This window comes from Syngnathus acus, chromosome 1 (assembly GCF_901709675.1).
Source record: "Syngnathus acus chromosome 1, fSynAcu1.2, whole genome shotgun sequence".
Lineage (NCBI taxonomy): Eukaryota > Metazoa > Chordata > Actinopteri > Syngnathiformes > Syngnathidae > Syngnathus > Syngnathus acus.
The window spans coordinates 4158568-4178556 of record NC_051087.1 but is presented as its reverse complement, the minus strand read 5'-3'; the positions used below and the strand labels follow the sequence as shown (position 1 = coordinate 4178556).

The window sequence follows — 19989 nt, the reverse complement described above, 5'->3', positions numbered from 1 at the left end:
ACGAGATGGTGCTGGTGGTTTTCTCTTGCAAGTCCTGTTACTGTTTGGGGCCAGTGCAGTTTTCTCTCGCAAACAAAACAGTAACGTAATAACCAAGACAACAATTGACAATGGCTGAATGAATATTCAGAAATGAAGAGGGCAAATAGCATGTAACTGTAAGAAGGGCGGAGCGGTCAAATTGAAAGTCCAAGGCACAGTTGCTGACCCTGATCTGGATGTCGCGCGGCACCTTCCAAACTTACTAGTGACAACACTAAGTACAAGAGTACTGGTGCCAAGGACATCGAACTGGAGATCCTGAACCTGGTAGAAAACGACGAGGGAGAGTGCGAAGCCAAAGGCATCACACCAGTCCAAAACTTTAATGACACACACACACATAATCATTGAGTCAGCTGAGGGTTCAACAAACTTGCTGCATCCACCAAAGATGAAATTGTGCTTTTCTCTTCCCCAAAAGTACATGCTTCATATTGTAAGTCCTGTCAATAGCCTGCACTTGGAATCTTGCATTTGGAGGCCCATCGACAAGACTCCGTTTCTGGTCACATCATGACGAGTCCATTGCCAAACGAGATGAATGGCTCGACCCTGGGGCCCGTTCCATGGACATTTAAAAAAAAAAAAAAAAAATTGCTAGTGCATCATAGTCTGGAGTAATGTTTGTTGTGGCAATTCTTAGGATAGAGCCGAGATGTTGGTCCGTTACCTTTCTTCTCCTTGGGCCACTCCTTTGAATGGAAGGATTCCAGGGGAAGGTTTGTGGGTGGCTTTAGGCGAACATTTTTTAGGAATGTTTACATGCATTGGCTGATATTTTTGCGGAAAGGAGCTGATTTATTACACCTAAAAAAAATGTAGACCACGGCCCGTTTCTACGATGTTCATGTACCATCTCGATCGCGAAACAATGACGCCAGTTGCTCGTGACATCTAGTGGACAAAATGTTGAATTGCATAAATACGTCATCTCCGTCATGGGCTGACATAAACCTTTAAATCCGCTGGACATCAACACGTAAGGTCTTTGAACGGTGTCATAGCGAGCTGTCATCAGTATGCGGCTTTGATTAAACCAGTTGTGTCACTTCTTTATCACATTCGTAAGAGCGATGGCGCGATGATTAAATCAGAGATCGAGCTCCCTTCAAGGCTAGTTAGGCCTAGCTCGGAGTTTGAAATGTGTATCCAAGAGGCACAAATCTGGCAACCGCGACCCATGACAACCGTTGCCAGGAAGTGACGTCAGCCAGCGTACTTTTGTCGCTCTTCTTCCTGATTTTAAACGCCGCGCTCCAGTCTCGCCCGTACGGCCATGTACAATTCAAGTGACTTGGAGGGTGACGTCGACCACTCCTTTTTTGACAGCGATCACGACGATGACAGAGACCGGGGCAGACGAGGCAGGAGCGAAGACAATGGCGCGGAAGAGAGCGTTCCCAGCGGTTCCTTCGATGCCTTAGAGGACGGGGACAGCGACTGCAGCACGGAAGGCACCCGTCGCGCACCCGTGGGCTCGCGCTCGGCATCGGAAGTAACCAGCGAGCGGTCCTCCCGAGCCAGAACACTGCCGAGTTCTTACAACCTCTCGAGCCGCTACAGCTCGCCGGGAGCCTCGAGGAGTGGCCGAGCACCGTCCGCTGGTGTCCCCAGCAGGGCGTCCAACAGGTCGTCCCGGGCTGAAGGGTCGGACTGCACGCAGAGAGGCAGCCCGGCCTCCTCACCTTTCAGGGATAGCAGCGCCAAGGGGAAGCGGCGAGAGAGTGTGACGCCGACCCGAGCCAGCAGCATCCTCCGTCCAGAGGGAACCTTGAATGCAGGTGGAGTGCAACTGTCGATGTGACAGCTGACTAGTACATCGTTACAGGGGCGTAGCTAAATATTTTCAGTGGGGTGCAAACGATGACACAATTCTTCAGCAAATATATTGAAAAAGCACTAAATAAATAGCTGTTGAAAATGTACAGCGTAAATGACAAAGCACAGAAATGTAATGAAAGAAAATGACGATAAAAGATAACCGAGTGACCTCATTTGTATAATTATGTTTCAGACACGGACTCCTTTGCCAGTGGAAGTCTCATAGAGGACAACCTCATCCTTCACTGCAGAGGACGGCCATGCAGGAAGAACTTCACCTTCAACAACATCGAGGTGCAACGCATCGACCACGAGAATCAGCGACTCCTGCGGGTGCTCTCCCGCATCTCCTTAGCGCCCGGTGCCATCGTAAACCAGTTCACCCGCAAGAACACCAGCCCGCACATCCCTCACAGCTCTGCCAACCGCCTGCGTGAGCAGAAACGCATCGAGAAGGACAACCAAGTGAGTTCAGCTTTGCTCTCCCGAAAGTGATGGCTTTGCGGATGTAGCTGAATGGTATATTTCTGGGTACGATGCTCAAATAAGTCCACTGATGACTTGTAAGATTTAGTGGTGGTTGCTCAGCTGAGTTCTTGGAGAGTGGGTTCATTGAAAGAAGACACTTTGGACAGACGTGGACGGATGGTAGCAGCTGGGGAGGGTGGTGGCGGACCACAGCAGAACTCGCTGTGACATTATCGGAAAATCCAACCACTGCAGTTCTTTTGCCTCTTCCCACCCTATATTGTACATATTCTTAATATGTTTTGCTCTTTGCTCCATATAGCTGAAAAAACAGTGTCCATTTGTGGTAAGCTAACGCTCACTGAATCGCTTGTTGCCGGGCAGAGTTTGTAGGGCTCTATCATAACTGCCCCATTGGCCAATGGTTTTGTTGGCTTATTCTAACCACGGCCATAAAGGGTGAGTGTTAAAAGTTAAATGGAGGTAAGCCTTTTGTTGACTATGAACACGGCAGCCTCCAATCAAAAAGATGAGCCAGCCGCCATTTTGATTGTTCATACTGTGTATTGCGGTAAATAATTATAAATACATTCTCACTATTTTGAGCTGCTTCTTGCTTTGTGCTTCATCTCAATACTGTGTCTCGATGTTTGATGATTCGTCTTTTTGAGTATGCCCACTCTTTCACATCTTTGTCACTGTCTATTCCTGGAGTGTAGTAATTGAATATGTGATCACATGTTCACTCACAGTGGCTTTGCTTTCTCTGCAGGCTCTCCTGAAGAGGTTGGAGTACGTCAAACCCACGCCGGCACTCAAACGTGCCAACCTGCTGTCTGACTACCAGCGTCAAGTTCGATTCCAGGCAACTCCATGCGAAGTGTGCGACGCCGCCACCAACATACTTCCATCCAGCGGTATGACCTCACACACCAAAATGTCCGCCAAACGTTTCATGAAGCTTTTGTATGCTAGCAGCAACAAGCAGAATAGTGTTAAACGGAGACACATGTCTGGATGTAAAAATTCAATTTTGTCTTCGTCCACAGTGGCCGCCGGCTTGGCCTCGATACGGGGCAGCACCTCCCAGATTGGAACGCGAGTCACCTCGGCAAGCTCCAACACAGCCAGGTCTAAAGCCCTCCTCGCGGCCCGCCCACCTTTTTGTTGTTAGTCTTAGATGCTGTACAGTGTGCATAAGTAGATTTTTTTTTTAATGAAATAAAACATTCAAATGACATTTTGATTAGAGATTTCAAATTGAAAAAAAACCACACTTTTGAAATTTGATAGGAAGCTAAAAGTAAATGATGCCGTATTAAAAGTCTAATTCATTAAATTAGATGTCCTAATTGTAATGGTTGGTGAATCAAATCAAATGTGAAATTGTAAAATAACATTTGAATTTAAAATGTAAATACCACTTTTTCATTCGACAGTTAAGCGATGTCATATTTTCAAAACTAAAATTGTCTGAAAAATGTGTGATTAAAATGTGATTAAAAACATGTAAATGACACTATTTGTTTGACAGCAGTGTGTTATGGCACCACATGGTGAGAAACTGTAAATCTTTATTATGTCAGCCGTTGGTTACACTTGGCTTTAACTTGGCACTCCCTGGCCACTTCCTTAGGAACACCTCCACAATTCAATCTCAAGCATTGCATTTTGCAGGTGTACCTAAGGTTGTGGCTGCGGATTTTTTTTTTTTGAGTTGCTCCCACACATGTAAAGAGCTGCCTTAAGACTAGCAAGCATCCTGAAGGGGTATCCATGGCGACGTGCGGCGATGGCCTATGTGTACTTCTTGATCTCGTCGTATAGCACCAGCACAAAAGCTCCGCCCATCCCTCTGATCACATTGGACCAAGCGCCCTTGAAGAAAGCTTTGGAACCTTCATCCTTGAGGATCTTCCTCCAGCAATCCATTGTGCCCTTGTACATGATGTCAGCTGCAAGGAGTCATTTGATACAGCCAAATATTCCAGCCATGTTTTTCTTAAACTTGAATGAGAATAGGCAGGTTTCGTGACAAGCTCACCTCCTCTGCGTCCAGACTGCATCATCATACGACGTCTGACGGTGTCGAAGGGGTACGACACAAGGCCAGCCGCGGCCGTCACCGTCTGGGCGATCATCCAGCTGACCACGATGTGTGTGTTCTTGGGATCGGGAAGCATTCCTGTTGGCGTCGGAGGATAAATGTGAATCTTGGAGATTTATTTCACTGCATTTTGCCTTGCCTTTAGCTGTGTCAAAGCAGCCGAAGTAGGCGGCCCTGTAGATGATGATGCCCTGCACGGACACGTTGAAGCCCAGGTAGAGCCCCTTGAGGCCGTCCGCCTTGAAGATCTTCGTGATACAATTCCCCAGGCCAGTGAACTCCCTCTCGGCCGTGCCCTTGCCAATGTCGGCGGCCAATCGCGTCCTGGCGAAGTCCAGTGGATAGACGAAGCACAGCGAGGTGGCGCCGGCCGCGCCGCCCGACGCCAGGTTGCCGGCAAAGTAGCGCCAGAATTGTGTTTTCTGGTCCACGCCACCGAGGAAGATCTTCTTGTACTTGTCTTTGAAGGCGAAGTTGAGGGCCTGGGTGGGGAAGTATCGGATCACGTTGGCCAGGTTGCCCCTCCAGAAGGACAGAAAGCCTTGTTCCTTTGGGATCCGCACCACGCAGTCCATGATGCCCTTGTACTGCATATCAACTGTGATCTGCTTACTGGCATGCTGGACCTGCACAAAAACAGTAGTACAAGTCTTAATATTCAAATTGACAAGTAAATTGATAACAAGTATAGATTGACAACATCACTGACCTCTATTTGTAACCTTCTGTCTACGCAATGCCCGGGTGTCCCAATATTTTTGTCCACGTAGCGTCTTCCCCACTGTCACTCGAGAACGGTCTGAGTATGAAGTTACAGTTCCCGAGTTAAATTTAGCGCTTCACTTTCACTGCTTATGCTTAAGTCGGGCTCTGAATTCAAGTACTAAATTTTGGCTCACAGATGGCGTAAGGCGGACTTTCAATGGCGACGCATTCATAATGTAACTTGGCACCGTGAGCACCAACAATGTTGTGAATTCAAAAAAAAAAGTCACATACTTACACGTATGACGCAAGTTTTACGCACAAATCAAGATTCGACTCTGACAGCGATTCGACTTACCAACCTAGCCTGACTTATTTCGTCCGGTGATAATGAGTCACCAACTTTTACGCACACGAACGTTGGTTGATCAGTATCAGGAGCTGTCCTTGCTCCACCCACTAACTATTACGCATGACAAGATTGACTCATTTCAGCAGTTGTTATCACTTTATTCTTTAACGTTACCGCACGCATTACGCATTATTTCAGGAGATCATTTTGACGACACGCTCATTGACGCGCATGACGCCCATACAAGTTTACGTCACCAATTTTTACGCACGGGAATAAGGCGTTCTCACACTTGCTCTTACTTTGTACTTACTCGGTACTTTTACGCATAGATTACGCACCCAAATTTGGTTGGTTGCTCCAGACTGACGCACATTTAGACGCACAAGTCGAACGCTTTTTGCTCTTGCGCACCACAGTGTTGCGCACTTATTTCAATATTGCGCACTTATTTCAATATTTGTCATTACCTGCAGTAAGAGTTTGACTCTTTCGATGGGTGCCACGGCTGTTTTGGAGATTGCGGCGGCCACACCACCGGCCAAGAAGTCTATCAGGAAACTGGTCACCGCGTCCGACATGGCTGCACGCTTCACACACACGCAGCTCCTCCAGGATACCCAATGTGGCAGGTCCAAGTGGACGATGCGCCACCCACGCGTGTCCTAATATATGAGGGGAGCTGGTGTATCGCGAGAATTAAGAGCTGATGGATCTGCTCCTCGTCGAACCCGCTCACGAGGCTGAATTAATATCCGAGGTTGAAGTTCACGAGGAAGTTTAATGATGTGCGCACACACACATCGTGGGGACGTTTAAAGGACACGAGAGTAGAAACGATACGCTCACTTAATACGTGGAAATAATCTTCTACGTGCAAGATTTTCTCGAAAACAGTCAACACTGCATTTTCTATCTTTTTAAAAATGATCCAGTTTTAAATTTACCTTATTTGGTGTGTTTCTGTGTGAGTTTTTGTGTGACTTTTTATGAGATATATATATATAACCCATATTCATAAATATACTAATTAAACAGTGTAGTCAATTTTGAAAATTTTATTTAAAAAAAACAACCTGCACATTCACTAAATAATCCCATACATTATTTACATGGACACGATTAAACGAAAGTTTTCCCAGAATATGATCCAAGTGATTAAAGTGGAGGCTTCACTAAATGCATTTCACTGGATAACCACAAGGCGGTGCTGTTTACCAGTTCTTGAACTTCACACACCAGCCAGCTTAGTGGCAACTCAAACAGCCACTTTTACTGGGCGACACATTAATAGAAATAACACAGCACTTTATTCGGCATTACCGTGGAGTGAGAAGCCCACTCCCTGAGTGGAGTCGCCCCCTCACCCCTCCTTTTGAGGTCAGAGTTGAAGCTCAGCTGGCAGACACAGAAGGTTTGTTGGGGATTGAGCGTCCCTCTCACGTGAGCTCTTCATGCAGCCGGCCTAGCAGCGGACTTGCTTGCACCTGCTTCTTCTTGCAGCTTATTCCTAAATTGATTTTTGCCCCAATTTTTTAAACCCATTTCTTCCTCATTCATTCACCACATCAAACCAATCAAAATACAAACTTTTTAAAGTTGCCAAATCTCTACTTTTTTCAATGTTCTGTTCTTAACGGATGTGTAAGCAAACATCCACAAGTTGCGTTCACGTAGCCTCCAGACCAGCAGAGGGCGAGCACGTACCAAATTACAATTAATTGAGAACGTTCAGAATGCACTCCAAACCTGCAGAGGGCGATCACACAAATACAGCTAGCGGAACCAAAGGAAGCGTCGTAAAAGGTGACCACAACATTCACCTGTGCCCCTCTAGGAAAAGCGAAGCGTAAAATGTTTGTAAGTAGCCCAACAAGTCTCCTCAACTGCTCTTTAAAACAAGGCACTAACAAAATTTCAGATGAATCTGAAAATGCAACAGGTAGGAAAACAAAGTTGAGTGTTGATATATTTCTAATGTCTTTATGATTGATTTTAAGAAGTACAATGCAATGCAGATTGAATACATTTTGACATTTTGCTAATTCAAATTGTGGACTTTTTTCATTTGAATGATAATAATAATAGTCAATTAAATTGTTTGAGATGCTAGAATAATTTATATTGATTACTTGTGTATAAATACTAGTACGTTTGTTTTATAAAACCTGTGAATCAAGTAAAATTGTATTGGCAGTATTCTTTGTATTTTTCAAGATTGTGGAGAAAAAAAAAGGTTCATTGAACTGTATTTGATGGCAATCTTTTTCTGTATAATTTAATTCATCAGGCTGTTTTCAAGATTGGACTGAGTTGTCGTTAAGGAATACACCCAGAACTTGATAGGTATGTAAATACACACACAGTAGTATCACGGTGGTCACAGGGTGTGTGCGTAATGAAGTTTTTGGGTTGGGCAAAAAAAAAAAAAAAAATGTTGCTTGATAAGATCTGTCAGTTTGAGGGAGGGGATCATGGTGGGGATTTGCATTTTGAGTATGAAGAGCTGCAGGTGTCAGACAGTTCGACCCTCATCAAAATTCACTGCACAGCCACTACAGTGTCCGTTCGCTTACTCTGCAGGATTACGTTTTGCATTTGCCTGTGGTTAATGTGGAGAATTAAAATTTTTATCTGGGGTGTTTTTTCTTTGATGCTTATATAGTTAATTGTATATCATATTTTGAACACTATTGGGCTTGTTTCGTCCTCACCGATGCTCAATCCCACGGGTCTTTGAAGACCAGCCTGTGGCCCTAAATCCAAAGGGCAGGCGGGGAGGCTGACTGGAACTGGAGCTCAGTGGAAAGGAGATTACGTATTTGATCATTTCTCTTCTCTTGGCCTCTTTCCATGTAATGCTAAAGAAGGCGTTGCGTAGGCAAGGCGTGTGTACCCTTGACACAAGTTTAAAACCTGCACCATTTGAAGGCGGTGCCACGGTCAGAGCAGCTAAGGTGACTACATGCACACGCAACACACATGCACGCATACACACGGAAAAAAATCCCCATGACCAATCAGGAAGAGCTGGAGACATACAATCAGTGGGGGACAGATTGATGATGCGTACAGTGGGGGAGAGTGAAATATGAAGTTAATGAGAAACCAGGATGAAAAGAAGACTGGTCCAAGGGCAATCTTTAGGATTTTTTTTATTTTAGAAATGATAGCTGAGAGACAAACTCTTGATTTGAGGGTTTTGATTTGGGGGATGGCGTTGGGTTTGGGGGAGGGTTAGGGTTAGGGTCCATAATCCCAGTCTTAACCCCAGAGTAACCCAAAAACCACCCCTAAATTTACTGATATTTTTTGGGATAAATATTATATTATTATTGAAGAATGTAGTAACCCTGACACTTTCTTGCCACTAGAGGCTGTACTTGAGCACCAACAAATCATCCTTCAATTTTATTTATATAGCGGCAATTATTTTAGAGGCATTTTACACATTAAGCCTGTCAAGAGCCACACTCATCTATGATATATATATATTTTTTAATAGTCTACACACCCCTGTTCAAATTAATGATCATTGTGATAGAAAAATAAGACCTATATAAAACTTTCCTACTTTTAACGCAACTTGTCAATCAAACCAAAGTGATGCAACGAGTATATGTCAAAAGCTGAACTTTTCCAAAGGGGACATCAATTACAAGAAAATAGTCTTCCAGTTCCTTTTGTGGTACAATTTAGCAGTTTGTCAGGACTCGGGAGTCTCTCTTTACACAGCAGCTCTGTGACATTGTGTAATCAGACGTATACACAACAATGTCACCAAATTGGATCAATTAGACAAAGTCAACGTTGCTCACAGTCCATCTTCAAGATAACAAGATTAGTTCTAACTGGAGTGAAAAGTGGAGCCTGTAAGACTCCAGCACCTTGTAAATCCAAACACTTTATTAGGTACACTTGTTGCACTAGCATTATTATTTTTTTCAATTTTATTTTCTTTCTACCTGCTGCTCTATCTCTTGAGTTTGCAAAGGTCTACCTTGCGTTAATTTCTTTCTTCGGAAAAATAAAATGAAAGCATTGTTATGAGTGACAAATAACTCGCTTCTATTATGATGTAAGTCTTGTACCAAGTATCCATTTGCATGTGATTAGCAACATTAGCGGCTGCATTAGAAAGTTGCTCACCTCCTCCCCCCTCCCAAACAAAATCCTCACTTGTTACTACCCCTCTGACATTTCCCTCCTCTTCACCTTGAGCGCCCACGGCGATTTTCTTTTCACTCGAGCACCTCGCACACTTAACTAGAAGAATTCCGGCGGCTAATCTGGTGAAGTGCACGTATATTCGCAACACCCTTAACGCAATGGGCCCATCGTTAAAGACATTCTTGGGACCACTCAAGATGCATGGTGGAGTTTTTTTCTCTTTTCTACAATGTTGCAAGTGGCAACCAACGAGCATTTTATTAAAGGAACTCGAGTAAAGTTTCAAAACTGTCACATAAGCAACATACTGGATATGATGTGATGACAACTTTTATTAGTATTCTGTCATGGACAAGAGTATTTATGACTTTTGATGTTGTTTAAAATAGTATATAAAATAATAAATACATAATTAAATAGTAACACGCATATCTGTTGTGTTGCTATTCTGTGCCATGACAAATTTGACCCTGATCAATAAATGTCATGTATGCCAAAGCTCATAGGGAAAGCCTCATATGTATTGATTTAAAATATGCCATGAAAACCTCCATTAGCACCAGGAGTCCTGATAAATCAATTTGTGTCCCTGGACAATACATCGCTGACCCTTTGATTGAGGGATCAGTCGCCGTTTGTGCGTCCATCTTGTCTTGATGGCCGGAGAGGAGCCCCGATTGACCCCTTGACCTCGGGTGTGTGTTTATGTCCAGCGCTCCCGTCGGTGGGTTAATAAGCGCCGGCTGGGGGTACGCCGGGCCTGGGCTAAGTGACACGGCCTCCGCTCTGACCCCGTGGCCTCACTACGGACGTTGCCGTGCCCGTCCTCATTTGGACAGCTGCTACACAAGCTTTTACTGAAATGTCCTTGAAAAAGAATCCCAGAAAAGGTCGACACACCCCTATTCAAATGCCAGGTTTTTGTGATGTCAACAAATAATACCAAGATGGAGCGTCACTTCAAAACTTTCTCCACTACTGCTGTGATTGGAGTAATATGATTGCGTAAGTGTGCACACCCACTCAACTAGGCTTTGACTTTACTCAAAATTACATTCATGTTCAAACTAAATGCGAATCCACCATTTAAAGCACCTCTGATTAATACCAAATAGTTCAGATGCTATAGTATCAATAAAAAAAAATTAACACATAGAAAAATTAAATAAAATATATTTAGTATTCATTCACATATTACGTATCATTGAAATAACATTTTAACACTTACCAAAAGGTTACAGAAGAAAATCAACATATATAAATAAATCTCTCAAATTAATTGGACTCCAAATAAATCCGTAATTGTATTCTCTTGTTAAAATTTGCTCAACTCAGTATAACATTTTGCTCGTCTCCGGTAGCTGTTTAGCATACATCACTATGATTAAACATTATGGCAACTATAACACTGACATCATCATAACAGTTTCAATAAGTTAATCATTTGGTGATCGAAGGCCCCATTTCCAGCCCTTATGCTGAGTGCCAAGCAGAGCGGAAATGGGTACCATCTTTATAGTCTTTGGTATGACCCCCGGCCGGGGTTTTAACCCACAACCTCCCAGTCTCTGGGCGGACACTCAACCACTAGTCCACTGTACTGGGAGATACTGTCTTAGACTTTTATCAATTGCAACACAGCCTTCCTGCATTAAGATGGCACACAAGTGAGGTCAACACACACCAGATAGTCCACATCCCCTCCCTCCCTTCCTTCCTTCCTTCCTTGCCTCCCTTCCTCCCTCCTATGCCAGCGTAGATGTTGGTTAACGTGAAAAGGGGGGTAATGAATTTTAAACTGCAAGAGTAACAGCTCTCAGACATGCGGTTTCAGTGTGCGAGCAAGGGGGCGAGTGGGTGGGCGTGTGTGCGTTTGGGATTTGTGTCCATGTATCTGTGTGTGTGTATGTGTGTGTGTATATGTATAGGGAGGATAAAGACCTTGCAAACGGGCCTGGCTTAGCTGACAGGTGACAAGGGTGCGAGTGAAAGGGGATTTTGTAATACCAACAGTGGGCAAGCGAGGAAGGAACGTGTGAAAGGGGAGAAAAAGAAGACTTTTCTTGAGCCGCTGAAGGAGCAGAGAAAGGAGGCCCGGAGGCTTTTGCATGGCACTAATCAAACCGCTCCACCGTCTAGCGCGCTCATTTTTATTCAAAAGCTCCAAATGCTAAAATGACGCCAATGGGGTTGATCCCTGTGTCAGCGCCTGTGTGGTATTTCCTTTCTCGCCTTTTTCCGCCCCGTCTTCAACTTTGACATATCAGTCAAGCCTCGCTACAATGCGCAAGACAAACCACACACGGTCTAATGATGAAAAAGTGACATTAAAATGTGCTTTGGCAGCATGTTTGCCATTAAGGGGACTCGTTGAAACACAACCTCAGCTTCAATCATTCATCTAACCTTCGTGAAAGATGGCTACATTTGGTTTTATAAGCGGGAATTCCTGATTGCCACAAGAAGAAGAAACTTGGCTACGTTGCCCAAAAACACAGCTACCAATTAAATGGGTTTTTAAACCCTTTTTGGGATCATCTCCCTCTCCATTTCACACAATTTGGGTTACTCAAATGATAATTGTGAGTTAACGTGGGTTAAATGGGCCCTGCTGTGCCCGAGTTGGTCCAACATTTACTCAGTCAAACATCAGACCCCTTTTCGCCACCCCCCCTTTGTGTCCCCCAGTGGCGGTGAAAAGGCGAGCAGCGAGTGCAGATTAATCACGGGATGAGCAAGTGAGTGTTTGTGTGGTCCTGCTACGGAAGGAAGGAAGGAAGGAAGGATGGGGAGAGACCAGGAGAGGCGGGCAAGTATCTCAGCGTGGCAGTGTGTGGGAACCACATAGGGAGAAATCCCCGGCAAGGAACTTTGTTTTTCCCCTCCCTTGTGATCCCATCCCTTCTCTCCTACTATGTTTCCATTTTTCGACGGGGTGGGAGCTTGGTTTCATTTTTATTCATGGAGGCAAGGGTGTCCAAAAAGCAGTGTGTGGATGTAGTAGGTGCGAGCCCCCGCAACAATAGCCGCAGTGTTGTTTGGCGACTTGCAATCCCGGACTTTCGGACATTCTTCCCATGTCAGTATAATCACTACTGGGAGGTAGCTCCATTAGGGATTACCATATCATTAATAGCAGCCATGACTTTTGTTCAAAGGCCACTTGTGTAATGTTGCCTTCGCGGACGACGCTTAATCCGCTGAGCCGCAGCTGTAGGAAAGCGCAAGGCGCCGTCGCCGGGCGTCACACGGTCGACGCGGCGTCATCTCCATGTCCATGCGAGGCGCTCAAAGACACGCACAAACAAGACTCAAATACAAAGTTCCTCCCATAGAGGAAAGAGAAACATCCATTCGACACTTCCCAACTGATCCCTCATTCTTCTTAATGCCAACCACCACCCCCACTACCTCTCTCCTTGACCCCCCCCCCCCTCGCGGATCCCCAGCTCTCTTCTCAGATGGTGGGCCAGATTAGGAGGGTGAACAATAACAGTTTTCAATGTAAAAATGTGCATCTTGTTAGTGCTTTTTTTTTTACTTGTCTCCGCCATGTGAAGATGGAGAGAGAGAAAAGGAGTTAGCAACCATTCACCAAGTTATCTGTGGGTGTCTTCACCACACAAACGGGGGGGGTTATAATCCGACTCCGGGTCCCCCAGCCGCAGCTGGATTGTAAAATTCGGAATCTCCAATTTACAAAATCCCTGGAAAAGGCTATTTGGAAATTTGGGATGATGTCATTGTTTGATTTGTTCAATTGTTTTGATGTTGCTCCTGATTTGTTGTTTCTTTGGATTTAATTCATGTCAATAGTTTGGCCTTTGGTGAGGTTTTACATGTTTTTGAGACATTTTTATATTACACACGCATGTTGAAGTTTAGTCGTATGGCTAGTGTAGATAATAGGCTGTGTGCTGCTTGACAGGATCCAACCGTGTTTGGCAGATAAAAAAAAAAAAAGGCGTTGCCAAGTAAAGTGCGCAGCATGTGTGCGGCTCTTGACAAGACCTTGTTTGTTTTGCTAATCGCTAACCGATGCTAGTGTCAGAAAAACAACAACACTCCTTCTGTCTATGTGCACATGTGGAGCAGCTGAGAAGGTTTCTTGAGGCTCACCCACTAGTTAAAACTCCCACCAAAAAAAAAAGATAAATACTTTTGTTGCTAGCTAATGCTAGCTCCCCTGGCTGCTTTACATGGTAGCAAAGTGACATTTCTTCCATTTTGTGTATGAAAAGATATAATAAAAAAAAATCAAACTCCAACATGAGTTTGCCGCCCCTTTTCATTGCCCGAGCGATGTGTGACTTCCGCTCTGCGTGTGTTGCAACATGCTGTCATGTCTGACACGGGCTCCCCGCTGAGAGGGCCGCAACTAAGGTCAGCGGGGGGCTTTGGCCGCCCCCCTCCATCTTCCACCACCACAGCCCCAAAACACTTGACCTTTCACGTAATTTTTCATTTTTAGAATTTTTCTGCTGCTCAGTGACAGCTCTTTTTTTGCTTCCGTCCATTGATGGTTTGGATCCTCCCCCTCAATCAAAGCGTCACACTAGCATCAGTCACACAGAAACATTTATAAGCTGCATCTTTCACTGAGGTTCATTCAGTCACTTGACTGCCAATCTTACTTGTCTCCCCTCCGGACCGCTTACTCACTGGGTGACCTCAGGGGGCGACCCGCCAAGCCCCCGGGGGCGCCCTCTGGACGCGGATAAATACGCCGGAGCAGCCGTCAACCGGCCGCACAAAAGAGGCGGCCGTGGCACTTTTGGCCCCTGGCAAGTCCAGCCAAGCGCACGGGGAGCATATTAGGACCCCGAGGTTTTATTTCCACTTTGGCCCACTCGGCCGCTGCTTGGAATATGTCAGGTGGCATCACACAAATAATACGCACGGCCATTCAGTGCACGAAAGACTTTCAAGTTGCTTTCTCCTGATTGACGCTGTCACACTTCATATGCTCTTCCCGCCACTCAAGCGTGATGTTATTTTTTAAAGGGAATTGACGTAAACAGAACTTCCCTTACGTACAGTAATCAACATAAGTGAAAACTACAAAAACTAAATTCTAGTGCTCTCAAATTTCTAAACATAGTAAAGCTATGATGTGATGCTTCAGTAAATAGATTTCTCGCCTCCCAACATTCAAACAAAACATTTTGACTTTTTTTGAAGTACTGTGTGTGTGTGTGTTGGGGGTGCCAGCTCCGTGGGGATGCCGTAGGGGGTGCGCAGCTTAAAAAATTTGGCAAGGGCCGCTTGGAATCGCATCTCCTTGTTCCCATACAAACAAGAAAGAGAAATAAATGCGAGGGCGTGACAGAGACGTGAGTCCACAGTGGGACATTTGGTACAGTATTCAACATGTTTTCATTGATACCAGAAGATGCTTTTGACCCCCCCTCCAACACACACTCCTGTAAAACAGCGCCCCATTCACTTCTGCCTCCGATAAGTTGCTCCTAAATAGAGGTAGTGTTGAATCGGGGGCAACTGGGAGCAATTTGCATAATCTGATGGGATGGCGGTGGGATTGCCGAGCGCTTGCCAAAATAGGTGATGTAATGTGGACTCCTGGCGTATATATATATATATTTTTTTTTAATGCTCTACTTGGTCCAGTTGTAATGTTTTTGTCAACATACAGTGAGGTGACAAGTGTTGTTGCAACTGGGCCTCATTCATTCACTTACAGTGAACCATTGCCAAGCATGGCTTCTCTTCTTCTGATGGGAAAACTGTTGCTCATGTGCCTGCCAAGTTTTGGCATTAATAGCCCAGGAAGGGGGGGGTGGCATTCGGTGGGGGGGAGTCTTGGGCGGGGGAGGTGTGATAGATAGGGCTATCTAGTGTGGGAATGATTTCTATCCTCTACCCCCCCCCAACCCCCAACCCACCCCTTTTGCTCCCCCGTGTTAAGCCTCAGATCAGATTGTGAGGTGCGTAAAGGCGGCCGATGCCGCACTCCGATTAACTGTTGGTCTTCTCGCAGCTTGCGTACGTCCAAACAAAAACATCATTGTACTGCGGGAATGTTCACTGGCACCTCACTGGATACGAGTACTATGGGCTGGAAGTGGGATTTCATATATGGCCCTCTGCCAAAAGTATCGGGACGCCACGGTCATATTCCTGTTGTCTTTCTGTATTTCATGGTATTTACATTTAAATGTGGTAAATAAGTCGGGGCTTAAAGTTAGTTTTAAAATGAGCAAAAGTATTGGAATACATGAGTTCGACTGAATAACATTTAATATTCCACACGGAATAAAAGTTATCTTTTGATCTGAAATCCAAATACCTTTATCGAAAAACAGACCGAAACTCGTTAGCAACATGTGAATTAGTTTGAATGAGGAATATCGATTTGACAAGCCACTGAAATTGGTTAATCAAGATACCACTGTACTTTTCAAAAATTCGAAAAGTCCCATTGAAACGACTCGAAGCGTTTGTAGTATTAACACCAAAGACAGCGGCTCGGTTTACATGACAATAAATGCAATTTCTTTTTACCCGTGCTCATATTATTATTATTCATGCGATGTGTGTGAGGCTTTTTTCGTGTCCCCCTGTCGGCTTTACTTTGTGTTAGCGGTCACCATTCATCCGCATGCATGGCCACTGTCTTCTTTTCAGGTTAAGGGGGGCCTGCTTAATGCCGCTTAACGTGTTTTATTCAAGCATCCAGGCGAATGATGCCGTTTTATTCACATGCATCCAGCCACCCTGAAATCATTCTTGTGTACACATATCAGCTTGTGTACACAATGATCTCTTTTTATGTCTTTTATTGATGTTGAATGTGTCTTGAGATGCCACACGGGGAGATGTGGATTGTTTCATGTTTTGAAAAAAAAAAAACGGGAGGGGGTGCAAGAAAAAGTATTTTCTTGTGGTTTCCTTAAGAGCGAAACTTTGATTTCATGGTGTTGATGACGTTTCTTCGCAATCACTCAAGGATGAAGCGTGATTGTTTGCCTTTCAGTCTTCGCTCACAATGACGCGGCTTCTTTTAGCTGTTTAAGATCCCCCTTTTGAACACATACAACTTTGTTAGAAGAGTTGAGAAGAAATGTGTTATTTCTCCCGTTTCTGTACCAACTAATTTGGAGACTTCACTGGATTCTTTTATTAGTGTATTTGGAGTGGTTGATGTTTAACACTATGATCTTTTTATACAATTGACAATGAAGAGGGCAAAATAATCCAATAAGGGTTAAAAATACTTTCTTATTTGATTTTTTTTTTTAACCATATAGTGTTATTTTTAACATATTTTCAAAATATTTGGTTATTTTAAACCGAAATTGTATTTTAATTCTCATTGGGTTATTTTTTAAATAGCCCAATATGGGTTACTTTAACCCATATCAAGCTATTGTTATTTGCCAATATTTCTTTAATTCAGAGTAAATATGATACCGTTTGTATATAATCCTGAATTATTGCAGAATTTAGTTTTGTCATTATTGTCAAACAATATTGTCATCCTGATTAGTTCTTATTAAATATCTTTCTAGCCGTGGATATGGTGGGAGAGCAGGAGGCTTCGTAAAGATCCAGTGTTCACACCCACTACGGCGCAAAATGCCCTTTTGAAAATGCTGTCAAGCTCATCCCTGATTTACATGATCTATCAAGGTCATGTGTATAAAATGGCAAAAATAGCTGTATGTTTTTTAATGAAACATTTAATTACATCATGTACAAGTTCCATCTCATCCTCTGCATGAATATAAATAAAACGACAACAATTTATGTTACATGGCGTGTTGCGCACTGTGCAGAGTGAAGGTGTTGTGGTGCGCGTGGCCAAGCAAGTTGAAGTAGTGATGATGTTCGAGTCCCTGCACCGGTGATAAGTATCCACCGTGCTGCTGCGCGTGCGCTGCACTCAAAGCCACAGCGGGCGGGTACGAGATGGCCGGGCCGCGGGCCGAGCTGTGCCAGGCCAAGTGTCGTGGCGGGCTCTGCTGTTGCTGCTGCTGCTGTTGCTGCTGGTGGTGATGTTGGTACATCTCTGTGGGGCTGTGCAAGCTCTGATGCTCCGGAGACGAGTGCAGCTGGTGGCCCAGGTAGTCCGACGCATCGGGCCCGGCGGAACCGAACACGGGCTCGGTGATTGCGCGTGATTTGGACTGCAGGAAGGCGAGGATACGCGCGTACTTGATGTCTTTGGTCTCGGCTCGGTCTTCCGTGGTCAAATAGTGGACTAGGTTCTTCATGCACTCGTGGTAGCCGTAGTGGAAGTAGTTGGCGAACTCGGTCAGTAACTCGCCTGAAGTGACGCACAAACAAAATTGATCACGTTTGATATTCTGATTTGTAGAAGTGGACCGATGCCGTAGAACTCCCACATTTAAAAGACAAATCTCACGCTGACGTTTCATTTACACTTTTGACTTCACATTTATTGCCATTGTCTTCCTTTTTTTTTTTGTGGACTGCGTTGGCAAAGATGAAATTTGAAAATTTGATCTTAAAAATCTGATTTTTAGAGAATATGTATCTTAACATTGTTTCTAGTTGAAATTTCTTCTCAGTATGGAGCCACTACCAATTTTTTTTGTGTCCATGCACACAAACATTAAAAAAAATGGACATTTTTTTTCCTCATTTTGTATATCAATCGACCCCGTCGAGTGTCGTATATACTCACCCTTTTCTCTGCCTCTTGGAAAATCTGCAGAGTGGAGAGCTCTCAAATACTGAACTGTCATCTCCAATATTTCAGCCTTCTCCAGCTTCCCGGAGTTCTTTTAGTGGGAAGGAATTGACATAAAATGCGTATATTGTAACCACAATATCAATTTACATCGCGAGGTGATGGCGTGTAAAGACTTCAATACCTGCTTGGCCAGCGCCATCGGTACTGTTTTCCCCAGCTCGTTCAAGCAGCGATTGATACGATCTCGTCTTCGTTTCTCGATCACTTTGTGAGAAATTGGCGTTCTCTGCAAACAGACAAGAGCATCATCTTTAGTGAAAGCTGAACTTTTTCTAAGCGGAGTGCGCAGCGCAGCGCACCGATGCGCGTCAGGCAGCGTTACGCACAGCTTCTGGCAGCTTTTCTGCCTCAATTGCACCATTAAAACCGAAATATACTCTAGTGAGACTTTTAATGGAGTACATTTAGCCAATTTTAAGGTACTGTAGCTGAATATAGTGATTAAATCTGTAAATATATAAGCGCGTCTTGTTATGTAATGGCGTTGCATGCGCATAAATACGTGGAGACAAAGTTCAAGAAATACAAATAAGCTCTATTAGGTTACAACTTAATATCAAAAAAAACAAACGTGAGCTGCATGCTTATTTATACCTTTCGTTCCTTCATTCTGGATGCCATAAAGGAGAAAATGTTTTCCCCCAAGTCTTCCAAGATGTTGCAATTTGCAGAGAGACGCGATGCCGTGGAAAGTAAAACGAAATGTAAGCAGTGGAAAACAAGGCAAGCCCTTATAAAGGGGCTCATCCAGGGGGGATTCACGCCAAAATGTAAATTATTCCACGCAGGGATTAAACTGGGGACCATGCGTGCACGCTGCGCTAAATGTCCGTATAGGATCAGAAACAGTTTAGGGGGGGTGGAGAAAAAAAAATAAAGCGAAGAGGTGGGTTGTCAGGGGGGCTAACCTGGCTTTGTTAACCCACGTGGCTGCTTGAAAACCACGTGATTCGTCGTGGGATCATATATTTGTATTATATCATGAATGACGCGGAAAACGGCGCGAGTGAGTGGCTTTTGGCGCACATGAGCGCACGGCCCAAAACAACCAAACAAAAAAGAAAGAGAGAAAAGAAGTCGTCCGTTTTTTTCCTCACACGACGCCCTGTTTAGTCGTCTTTCGTGGCTTTCAAACACACACATACACACATGGCACACACACTCCCTCACTGCCATTAGATTAATTAAGTAAGCTTTTAATAGGCTGTTCCGCCAAGTTTAGGAGAAACCTTTTTTTGGGCACCCCCTTAGCGTCACACGATTTACTCTCGTGCTTTTGTTTTGTTTTTAGTTTTGTTTTTGAGACGTTCTTTTTTGATTTGTATGCTTGTTCTTTTCTTTCTAGCACGACGAGGGCAGGTGCATGCATGCGTGCCTTGCGGGGGCCTGCTGGCACACGAGCGTGGTCCGCGTCAAGGCGCACGCGAGGAGCCGCCACTGGAGACCCCTTTTTGGAGGGGGCTCAATTTGTATCCTATTATCCTATAAGAAAATGTCTATTCAGTGCCATGAATAGTTTCATTGGCCTAAATTTTAATAATGCTCTGCGAAGAAAGGGAGAAATAAAGAAGAATGCAGCTGGTGCGA

At 44.4% G+C, this 19989-nt stretch overlaps 4 protein-coding genes across 4 annotated transcripts in view; 2 read left to right on the top strand and 2 right to left on the bottom strand.

The window, feature by feature from the left end:
* The window catches only part of LOC119121608, a 408423-nt gene that overhangs the window by 4245 nt on the left and 384189 nt on the right, over positions 1–19989 (top strand). The gene's annotated exons all lie outside the window — the stretch shown is intronic.
* cfap97 (cilia and flagella associated protein 97) lies at positions 985–3850 on the top strand. The gene is made up of 4 exons (XM_037263248.1): positions 985–1823; positions 2057–2328; positions 3104–3248; positions 3381–3850. The coding sequence occupies exons 1-4, from the start codon at positions 1319–1321 to the stop codon at positions 3503–3505; spliced, it is 1047 nt and encodes a 348-aa protein (XP_037119143.1). The 5' UTR covers positions 985–1318; the 3' UTR covers positions 3506–3850.
* Positions 3873–6153, bottom strand: slc25a4 (solute carrier family 25 member 4). The gene is made up of 4 exons (XM_037263335.1): positions 5966–6153; positions 4578–5064; positions 4376–4516; positions 3873–4286 (listed from the first exon to the last, which is right to left on the bottom strand). The coding sequence occupies exons 1-4, from the start codon at positions 6074–6076 to the stop codon at positions 4129–4131; spliced, it is 897 nt and encodes a 298-aa protein (XP_037119230.1). The 5' UTR covers positions 6077–6153; the 3' UTR covers positions 3873–4128.
* helt (helt bHLH transcription factor) lies at positions 17340–19227 on the bottom strand. Its single transcript, XM_037263324.1, has 4 exons — positions 18997–19227; positions 18524–18628; positions 18334–18430; positions 17340–17952 (listed from the first exon to the last, which is right to left on the bottom strand). The coding sequence occupies exons 1-4, from the start codon at positions 19207–19209 to the stop codon at positions 17435–17437; spliced, it is 933 nt and encodes a 310-aa protein (XP_037119219.1). The 5' UTR covers positions 19210–19227; the 3' UTR covers positions 17340–17434.

What these genes read in the sequence shown, in the direction of transcription:
- cfap97 (XM_037263248.1), top strand. Translation starts at nt 1,319, where the DNA reads ATGTACAATTCAAGTGACTTGGAGGGTGACGTCGACCACTCCTTTTTT. An exon ending in GCATCGAGAAGGACAACCAA is followed by an intron (nt 2,329 to 3,103) that starts GTGAGTTCAGCT and finishes CTTTCTCTGCAG; the next exon opens with GCTCTCCTGAAGAGGTTGGA. An exon ending in CAACATACTTCCATCCAGCG is followed by an intron (nt 3,249 to 3,380) that starts GTATGACCTCAC and finishes CTTCGTCCACAG; the next exon opens with TGGCCGCCGGCTTGGCCTCG.
- slc25a4 (XM_037263335.1), bottom strand. Translation starts at nt 6,076, where the DNA reads ATGTCGGACGCGGTGACCAGTTTCCTGATAGACTTCTTGGCCGGTGGT. An exon ending in GAGTCAAACTCTTACTGCAG is followed by an intron (nt 5,065 to 5,965) that starts GTAATGACAAAT and finishes GTTTTTGTGCAG; the next exon opens with GTCCAGCATGCCAGTAAGCA. An exon ending in GCAGTCTGGACGCAGAGGAG is followed by an intron (nt 4,287 to 4,375) that starts GTGAGCTTGTCA and finishes GACTCCTTGCAG; the next exon opens with CTGACATCATGTACAAGGGC.
- helt (XM_037263324.1), bottom strand. Translation starts at nt 19,209, where the DNA reads ATGGTCCCCAGTTTAATCCCTGCGTGGAATAATTTACATTTTGGCGTG. An exon ending in CCAGAATGAAGGAACGAAAG is followed by an intron (nt 18,629 to 18,996) that starts GTATAAATAAGC and finishes GTCTGTTTGCAG; the next exon opens with AGAACGCCAATTTCTCACAA. An exon ending in CGATGGCGCTGGCCAAGCAG is followed by an intron (nt 18,431 to 18,523) that starts GTATTGAAGTCT and finishes TCCCACTAAAAG; the next exon opens with AACTCCGGGAAGCTGGAGAA.